The 9855-nt window shown below is 54.0% G+C and overlaps 1 protein-coding gene across 1 annotated transcript in view; it reads right to left on the bottom strand.

The window, feature by feature from the left end:
• Positions 1 to 436: 436 nt before the first annotated feature.
• TRIM9 (tripartite motif containing 9) overlaps positions 437 to 9855 on the bottom strand; it is a 25721-nt gene continuing 16302 nt past the window's right edge. The window contains exons 8-13 of the mRNA XM_010004287.1: positions 7680 to 7874; positions 5167 to 5208; positions 4482 to 4505; positions 2954 to 3257; positions 1934 to 2096; positions 437 to 487 (exon numbers count right to left, since the gene is read on the bottom strand). Of these exons, the coding sequence (XP_010002589.1) occupies positions 437 to 487; positions 1934 to 2096; positions 2954 to 3257; positions 4482 to 4505; positions 5167 to 5208; positions 7680 to 7874 (779 nt within the window). The remainder of the gene's footprint in view (positions 488 to 1933; positions 2097 to 2953; positions 3258 to 4481; positions 4506 to 5166; positions 5209 to 7679; positions 7875 to 9855) is intronic.

Raw genomic sequence — 9855 nt, 5'->3', positions numbered from 1 at the left:
GCTGCAGGATCCCCTACGCAGCTCCAGTGGGATGTGAGACTCCTGCTGCTGGTGGCACCAAGCCCCAAACGTGGCACCAAGTCCCAAACGTGGCACCAAGCCCCAAACGTTCCCTGTGGACAAAGCCAACAGCTGCCAGGGAGGTGGGGCATGGCAGCAGTCGGGTCTTTCTGTGGATGGGATGGAGAAAAGGGCATGGAGAGGCCTGCAGGACAGTGAAGGTGCAGAAGAAGTACAGAAGAAGACCTCTGAGAATCCCCCAAGCCAAGCATGGGCTATACAGTGGAGGGGGCATGGCCAGTTGCTGGTGGAAGGAAGGACCTTTGCAGCAGGGAAGCTGGGGCAGGGTCATGCTATGGTGTGGAGGGATGCTCAAGTGCAACCTTTAATGGTTCCTTCCAACCAAAACCATTCCATGATTCTATGGAAAACAGGGCTAGGCACTTGGCCCAGCACCATCTGGGGATGGGGAGTGAGGAGGCAGGGACTGCAAGACAGGGACAAAGGGAAAGTGAAAGGAATACGGGATGCTCTAGGGAAACCTTGGTCCATAGGAAAGGAAATTGGAAGGCTCCACTTTTATGGAATGACCAGGCCAGGCTCCAGGTCCTGCAAACCCCCATGCTGTGCAGGGGTAATTCAGTTCCTCCCACAAATGCTTGGATTTGGGAGGAAAGCACAAGTCCTTCTTTTATTGGAACAGCAGCATTTTCCCCTTCAGATACAGATGTATAGAAAATTTCATCTTATTATTTCCCTCCTAATTAGAGTCCTTTTTGATTACTCTCCACCTTTGAAGAAGGACAATGATTGGCTTGGGTTTATCAGCAGCCTTTTATCAGCATCCCACGGGACTTCTGTCTTGGCAGAAGCCTTTTAGGACTGTTTAGAAGATTGGGGTAGGGAGGAAACCCACCACTGAGCAGGATGTTTTTACCACCCCAACTTAACACAGCAACCTCTAAAATCAGTGCAGATGAGATGGGCTTCTTTAATGGGTCCCAGTGAACCACCAGGATACTCCAGCAGGGATGCTCCCAGGGTTTGGGATGGTAGCAACCAACCTCTGCTCCAGTGCAGCTGGAAAATGGTCACTGCTTTGGGAGCAGGGCATGGTACGTCCTGGATCCCAGTGGATAACATGGCAGAGCACCACCTAATCCACAGACCCCTAATTTACAGAGGCCTCTGCCCCATCCCCTGCAGAAGACCCTGGCAAAATGCTCAACGCCCTCAGGTCACCCATGACATGCAACGTCTCCTAGGATGTGCCTGGGCACTTGTGCAGTGCTGGAGGTGGGAGATGGGATGGCAGGGTGGATGTGCCAAAGCCAGGCTCAGTGGATGGAGAAGACACCTTGGGGGAGATGACAGCAGAGATGAAAGCAGTGAGAAGAAAAATGAAAGAGGAAAATACCGGATAGGCCCAGGGAGCCACTGATGGGTGATGCCCAGGAGAGCTGAGAGCTTGGGAGAGAGGGAGAGAAGAGGGGCTTGAAACTCCTCAGAGGAAACAGGCTTTAAAAGGTGTCCTTCTCCCTGGTGGTGCTCCTATCTGTGTCCTGGGAGAGCTGTAAGAGCTACCCCACAAGACCCTCACCAGTGTCACAAAGTGGAGCTGCCAAACTACATCAAGCAGGGAGGGTTGGAGAACCCTGGTGCTACAGCAGCCTTGATGGAGAGACCTGGAGCAGGAAGCCAGAGGCTGCAGGAAGGCCTGTCCTCATTTACAGACTCACAGGTGGTTTAGGGTGTAAGTTTAGCTCTTCCCAAGCCACCCCTGCTGCACAAGAGCCCTCCCTAACTCCACGAAGTCCCCAGAGCTGAGCATCAACATGCACTGCAGGGACAGCAGCACTAGAGGGGGTCTGCCAGCAAGCCCAGCAGTGGGATATGCTGCTTTGGAGCTCCAGAGTGTGGTGAAAGCACCAACCTGCACGTTCCTGTTGAGGCTCACTGCAGGGAAGAAAAGGCCCTCCAGGTTCTCGAAGGCCACAGGCCCTTGCTGGTCCTCGTTGATGGAGAATGTCAGTGTCCTTCTGGTCAAGTCCAGCAGCACTCCCACCGTGGCGCCTTTTGTTATCCCGCCCTCGGTTCTGCGGGGGTGAGAAGAAGATCAGAGCATCTCCATGGCTTTGTGACTCTCATGCTCCTGGCTCAGTCAGGCCATGGACCTCAAGGGCTGATGATGCTGAACTTCACAGCTCACCCAGGAGCCAGGCCATGACCTGCACCCATCCCAGCCATGCTCTCAGTCCCTGGGCACCTCCTCATCAAGCCTCTTGCAGAGGTCCTCTCCACTTGCTTTGATGTCCTCGAGGGCAAACCTACCCCCTAGAGCATTCACAGGAACACAACCCTGGGGGAAAGCAAGAGATCTGGGGAATATTCTGCAGGGCCTTCTTCGAAACCTCCTGACCCACCAGGGGACAGCCCTTGAGGCTGAAGGTGACCTCAGGCTCTCCTCAAGCTTTGGAGCCCTCAGTCCTACTGCCCCATGGAGAACATGAGCCATAGCTGTGGCACAGGGGTAATGGCAAACATTGTTTTCTTGCTGCAAGGTTTTGAGTGTTAATGGGAAAGGGGGTGCTAGAAGAAGAGTCAGCACAGGAGGAGTCACAGCAAGCAGGGAAGGGATATTGGAGCAAGGCTGGGCATCAGCAGAGAATCAGCGGATACCAGGTTGGAAGGGACCTCAAGGATCATCTGGTCCAACCTTTCTTGGCAAAAGCACCATCTAGACAAGATGGCCCAGCGCCTTGTCCAGCCCCAATCTTACAAGTGTCCAATGCTGGGGAATCCACCACTTCCCTGGTCTGCCCTTCCCTTCGGGTGAGGGCACATCCTCTGAGAGAGGCGACTAGAAGCCATGTAACCCTTCCCGTGGGCACCTGTGGGTGCCACTGGACAAGCTCTTACTTGGGCTGTGGCCTCTGGGAGCCAGAGCACATACCTGTTGGTGTGTGAATTGTTGTGCATGAACCAGCTCCGGTTATTGTCCACGTACATGGCCCAGGCCTTGTCATCCTTGCCCAGCATGGCATCCTTGAGGACATCAATGCGTGCCACGCCAAAGGCCGGGTCGGGGTGGTTGTCGTACCGATCGATCGACAGCTCCCAGTAGTGGAGCCCTTTGGAAAAGCCCGTTTTCCCCAGCACAACCCTGTCATCATAGCTGTTGCAGGTGACAGTCAGGTTGTCATTAGAAAAGATGATGTCAGCGTGGGCAGAGGAAGGATCGAAAGAAAACCAAGCGACTGGAACACACAAACAGCATCAGGTTAGTCTGGTGGGACTGCGGCCGTCGGTGACCGAGCCATGCCGAGGGGACATGGAACATGCTGCATGCAGGGCTGACACAGGGCCAGGGCAGGGAGGGGGCTTGGGCCATGGCCCACCAAGGTGGCAGTGAGAAGCAGGCAGGGTGATGCACTGTGGAGGGAGCTGCTAGCTCATGGAGGGCTCCTCCTTCCATCACAGAGGGATGCTTTGAGCTGCTGCAACTGCAGCCTGCCAGCGTGGCTGAGGTTTTACGGCTGAGACTCAGCTGAGTTCTGCTCTTGCTGCTTCCTGGCGCCTGTTTGTCTTCATCACCTCCTGCCTGTCTCAGCTCGTGAGCCCACGGGATCACAGGATGGTTTAGATTGGGAGGGATGTTGAAGATCATCCAGCCCCAACCCCCCTGCATGGGCAGGGACACCTCCCACCAGCCCAGGTTGCCCCAAGCCCCATCCAACCTGCCCTTCAACGCTGCCAGGGATGGGGCAGCCACAGCTTCTCTGGGCAACCTGGGTCAGGGTCTCACCACCCTCATGATCCTCCTAAAATCCTCATGATCTCTTAGAATTTGGCCCTAGCAGAAGGAGACATGATCCCGGCCAGGGCTCCAGGCTCCAGGTGACACAAGTTGCTCTCAGGACTGCGGGTCACTCATGCAACCAAGTGTTTGCAGGGTCAGGCCCAGCATGGCAAGGGGACTGAGGATTACTGGAGAAACTGTGTGTGTGTCTTTGAGGGCTAGTGGTCCTGGGAACCAAAAGCATGTACAAAGGTCTACACTGACAGAGACACTACATCACACCAAGACACCTCCCTGCAGAGTGACCAGCCACATGTAAGACAAGAGCCAGCTCATGGGAAGGCTGGAAAACACCCCAAAACCTCCACGACTTAGTACAGCTGCTGGTTTAAAACACACAGGACTCAGTTACTGCCAATCTGACAGACACAGTGTCACGTCCTCCACAAGACAACAGGCATGGGGTTGCACAAGCCACCAGGCTCCCCGGGTGGTTTATCTCCAGTGGTGACTGAAAACGGCCACATCCACACAACGCTCTTACGCCTGCAGGAGTCAACACGGCTTGAAAAACAAAAGACTCTGGTGAGATTTGTTCAGGGATTTATTGGATGGTTCCACAAGACAGGTCACATGCACCCGCCTGCCCCGCTGCCACCGCCTGCCGGGGGCCATTCCGTACCTGCCACCATTTTTTTAATGTCAACTGTGGTCATTCCCAAGGAAAGGCATGAGGGAGAGAAAACAGCAGGTGAAGTTGGGTAAAGAAACGAAAGAGAAACAATTTCTGCTTGGCCTGCTTCTCCAGTCAGGGCACGGACCTCGTCTGCATAAAGGTGGGGAGAGATGGAGCTGGGATGGGCTCTGGGCAGGTGTGTGAGCTGCCAGAGCAGGGAATCCTGCTGGGCTGGGCACAGGGATGCTCCTCCCAGGGCAATGAATTGCCTTGAGGTTGCAGGAGGCAACATGGGCCAGGCCCCCAGATCCAACCAGCAGCTCCAATTAGCTGCAGAGGGACTAACCACCTTAGTGTTTGGCGCATGGTGATGATCTGGAATACCTATTGCTTTGAGGAGGAGGATTGGTTCTTAGTTACAGGGCCAATTCCACAGCTCTGACTTCAAGGCTTCTCCTTAAAACCATCCAGGAGGAAAACTTAAAATGCCTTTCCATCATAGCAGCCATCCCCATTCCTCCTCCAAGTCCACCTCCTGCCCTGACACCCAGGAGTGCTCTGCAAGCAGCCAACGTGCAAGGGGGGCTGCTCGGCTGTCCCAGGGGAAGTTCAAGATTTAAAAAACCCAACAGGAAAGAAAAGGATGAGCTGCACGGTGTAGGTGCCAGTTAATTGCAATGAATATACTTGCCTAATTGAGAGTAAGGCGTTCCTTGTGTCTCAAAATTGCATCCTACAAAGAGATACTACATTTCACACATCACAGCTGAGAGACAACAACCGCCTGAAAAACACTCGCGAGCGTTTAAGCATTCCCGAAGCATCCAGCCAGGCAGGGGAGGCTGATCCTTAACAGCCAGAGAGCAGAGAGAGGGGTTGCAAACACGACCCGTGAGTTTGAGTGTTGCCCATCTTGGTGGGTCTCACCTCAGGGACCTGCTCTTTCCTGGCCTGATCCCACCGCAGCCTTCAAGAGCATTGGTTCTGAGCGCTACCTGCTGGGGATGCTGAGTCACTGGGCTTTGCTCCAGAAAAGGGGCAGGAAATTGGAGTCTTGGAGCAGTATCTTGGCTGCTTGGTAAATATTCCTTAGCTTGACTCTCACCTGAACCACTTAAAAGCCATTCCTTGGAGGACAGAGACTGATGGAAGAGCAGCTGCTGGGTGTGTCCAGTGACCCCCAAGCTCTCCCAGGCTGCCTCCCCTGCCCTGTGTGCACTTTGGGCAGGAGTGGAGCTAGAGAAGGGGCTCCTGGGGGCAGCTGCCTGGCCTCAGACCCTTGCTAGCACCCAAAGGACTGCAGCTTTGACTGCAGCATGTGTTGGGGTGTCCTTGGGGTGCCCCTCATCCTGTGACAGGGCTGCACCTGACTGCTGGCTGCAAACACCTCCTGGGAGCTGGACTGCACCAGGGACTGATCCAAGAGCCTGTCCTGATCCAGGAGCATATCCTAAACCAGGAGAACATCCTGATCCAGGAGCACATCCTGCTTTAGAAGCTTTCCATGATCCAGGAGCACATCCTGATCAAGGTGCTTGTCCTGATCAAGAAGCAAGTCCTGATCCAGGAGCATATCCTGATCTAGGAGCTTGCCATGATCCAGGAGTTCGTCCTCACCAGAAGAGGGCAACATGAAGCCCTGTGTCAGCACTGCACGGGAGGACATTCATGAAGGGTGCTGGATTTTAAGGAGAGCCCTGTCTTGCTCTGTGACTGGCTTTCACCTCCCCTTTGGTGAGGAACTGGGCTTTTCACCCTGCTGATGTGTGTTGGTGGGACAGCCCCTGCCAGCAGCACCTCCTGAGGCTGTCTGAGTGAATGGTGCCCCTGCCCAAAGAGCACTTCTCAAGCTCTCTGCACCACTGCCATGCAAGTTCACCTGGCTGCAGAAGAGCAGGGACACACGGGCACGTGGAGGACCTCCTTTTGCCCTTCCCACCACCCTGGACCCTGGCTGCAGAACTCTGTAGCACACACACAGGAATTGCTCAGGGCCATCCTGGTAGATCTGGGTACACTGGACATAAGGTAAGAAACGGCCATGACAAAGCAGGGCTCCAGCCAGGAAAGCACAGCAGCAGGATGAGAGAAAGAAATCAAAGCAAAACATCAAAAGCACAAAGAAAAAGTGAGTTGCAGGGCCCCTGGTTATGTGTCTGGCAAGGGTCATGCTGCACATTCCTCATTCCGGGGATGGGATGGAAACCAAACGATCGGGGGCCCCTGTTCTTCCTGGGCTGACACCAGAGGAGGCTGTTAATGACCCCACTGCAGCCCATGGAATGGTGTAAATCCAGGGTGGGGGAAGAATCAGGGCCCAGGATCTGGAGCAAAGGAAGATGTGCAAAGAGGGGTTAGTAAACAGCTCTGGGAGATGTGTTTTGCCTGTGGCTCCTTCGCTGCCTGCCCGGGACCCTGGCTCAGCCTGCCCCTGCTGCCTCTGTCCCAGCACAGTCCACCTGGAGCAGGCACCAGGGGACAAAGCAAAGTGCTCGTGGGTGCTGCCAGCTGAGCGAGGGGTCACGGGAGGGGGTTCCTCTGCTCTGCTGAAAACAAGACCTCCATGTGATCATAGCTGGTTTTGTAAAAGCCGAGCCCAGTGCTCAAAGCTGAGCAGACAGGAGCCCGTATCTTCAGGGTCTCCAGAAGCCAGACTGCAAGGGCTCTGTGAGCTGGCCTTAGCAGACCTTGCTTGCATCTAGACTTGCTTCTTGCTTCAGAGGGGCCTGGATTTAATAAAGCAAACTAGTTTCACAGAAGAAATCTCACAGCAGAGGCTGCCTTTTCTGGCTGTACCAGGAAAGGAAACCACTGAGATGTTTCTCCCAGGGAGGGTCTGTTATTCTGACTGTCCCTAGACACAAGATCAACACAAACCAAAGACGAGGGACCTGGTCTGCCAGTTTCCTGGGTCAAACGGGTCAGCCACGTTGAGAGCAGCACCCAGGTAAGGAGTTACTGTGTTGCTCTCTCACCCCACTCCTAAAACTGCCCATGCTGGCACATACAGATGAACACACCACCAGAGCCACGCCATCAGAAGTCCCTCCACAGCAGGAGCAGGCCAGTGACAAACAGAAAAAGAGTTCCCCTGCCATCTGCATGTCATGGGAAAAACAAAACACAACGGAACAAAACAAACAAACATTTTGGAGATGCCCAGAAGCACAGACCAAGAAGAAATGCCAGAGGCACTCAGCTCACCGGCTGAATTCAGGGACTGTAAAGAAGAATGCAAGCTCAGCTGGTGGGCCGAAGATCTTAGCTCAAAGTAGGACCTCCCGGGGAAGCTGGGTTGTAGATTAAGGGTGGAGGAGAAAGGACTCATTCTACGAAGCTGCGATCTTTCCAAAGGCACTGGAAAAGGGAGGGTCTGTTCTTCTGACTGCGTGTCTAAACGTAAGATCAATGCAAACTAGAGATCAGAAATGGGGTCTGCTGGAGCAGAAATGCCTGGTGCTGTGCAGCCCAGCCAGACCCCTCAGGAAAGCCTCTGAGTGTTGGCAAGAAACATCTTCCAAAACGTCCCAATCTCATCGTGACAAATTCAACACACTTTTCTTTAAAGCCAGTCCTGCACCTCCTTGCAGGAACACCCCCAAATCAATTCACAGGTCACCATGCACACCTCCCATCGTTCTTTCAGGTGTCTCAGACCTTTTTTTGTGCCCCACACAGGAGTGGTGTAAAAGCCAGCAGGTTGGCTGTACTGAGCAACGTGACCCTAAGTCCCACCAAGCACCCACCTTACTCAAAGGCTGTTCGGGATGTTGTGCTCTTGGTATCCCTTTGGACCTGTCAAAACACAGCTGAGCCTCACAGTAAGAATTTAACTCATGTGATTCACAGCAACACGTCAGAGTAGAGGGAAACCTCTTGGGTTATTGGTTTCTGTTCCCTGCTACCACAGCTGGTCACTTCCTGCAGTTTCTTCCCTAGCCTTGCTGAGGGACACTTCAACGTGCAAATGTAGGATCCACCATCCTCCACACATTGGAATCAGATCAAACTCCCAAACTCTGTATCCCCAGCCTGCCTGTCTCAGCTGTGAATGTGGACTGAGCTGGAAATGACATGAAACCAGATCAAAGGAGGCATTTCTTTGCACAGTGGGTTGTAACTCCTGCAAGGTGCTGCTGCTGAGGCTGTGGAAGCAAAGAGCATCAGGGGGTTCGGAAATGGGTAACAGACATCATTGCACAACAGGTCAATAAATGGAGCTCAGCTTAGGGAGGGAAGTGCCTTCTAACATCTACCAAGAATGAGAGGAACTACCACCTAGAGCAGCCAGGCTGATGGCTTTCCCTAAGCAGCATCTGATGTCCCTGCAGCTCCTTGCAGTGTGTCTGCCCAAGTGTTGCTCAGCGCTCCCCAAAAGCTGCTGGTCAAAAAGCTCAGGTTGCTGCTGAGGGTCACTCCAAGGCTGGGAAGGAACTTCAAGTTGGGCTCCCAGATGAGGAGCTGGGCTTGAAAGAAGATGAAAGCTTCTGGTGCTCAACTAGGCTGGGGAAAGGCTCTCCTGGCTGGTGCCCAAGCCCCTTTGACATGTCCCCACGGTGGCAGAGGTGGCCATGAGTGGCTGCTTGTGGTGTTGTGGGAGTTGGCCAAGTTTGGGAACCTGGGAGAGGGGACAGCAGGGCAGAGAGTGTGACAAGCCAGGTGTTCCTCCCTGACCCTCTGCTCCTAGGCATGTGTCCCTCCAAAGAAACAAGAAGCCAAAACCAGGCTTGCCTTGAAACTGTGCAGCCATGGATACCCAGAGCAGTTTAGAGAAGGGGCAGTGGAGACTCAGCTGGTTCCCCAGACTGGCTCCCAGCACTTCTGCAGCTTTTTAAGCTGCCTGTGCCCTGGGACAGGGTCACTTTGCAGACTGTCTTCCAAACTACTTTCCAAGCCTACAGCTGAACTTCAAGCAGCTGCTGAAGGAACAGAGATGTTAAGCCAGGCCCTACATCACAGTGCCTTGCAGCTTGCACTGATGGTCCTGGGAGGCACCAGCTGAGATGTCACAGGGCAAGAGACAGAGAGAGGACACAGCTCAAAGTAAGGACCATTGCCATCAGCTCTTGCTGCCATTTGGGTGTGCTGAAGATGAGGATCTTCATCCCTGGGAAGCTCCAGAGCATGTGGGAAGGGCTCTGGGGCACAGATCTTCTCACAGCCAGGAGCCACCTTGTCCTGCTGGTGGCACCAAGCACCAGCTTTGAAGAGGGAATTGCAGTGTCCTCAGCTGGAAAACATAATTCTTTTGGGATGAGCAGAAGACGTGCCACACTATGGGCTGGGAAGGTGCTCTACAGCTTCCTGTAGTGCCAGCTTGTGTGTGCCAGCTTTTTGTAGGACATTCCCACCAGTGCTGGCTGGCTTGCCTTGGCTCCAG

Source organism: Chaetura pelagica, unplaced genomic scaffold (genome assembly GCF_000747805.2).
Source record: "Chaetura pelagica isolate M959 unplaced genomic scaffold, ChaPel_1.0 scaffold141, whole genome shotgun sequence".
NCBI lineage: Eukaryota > Metazoa > Chordata > Aves > Apodiformes > Apodidae > Chaetura > Chaetura pelagica.
Note: the sequence above shows the minus strand (reverse complement) of the source record. Positions and strands in the feature narration are given on the sequence as shown.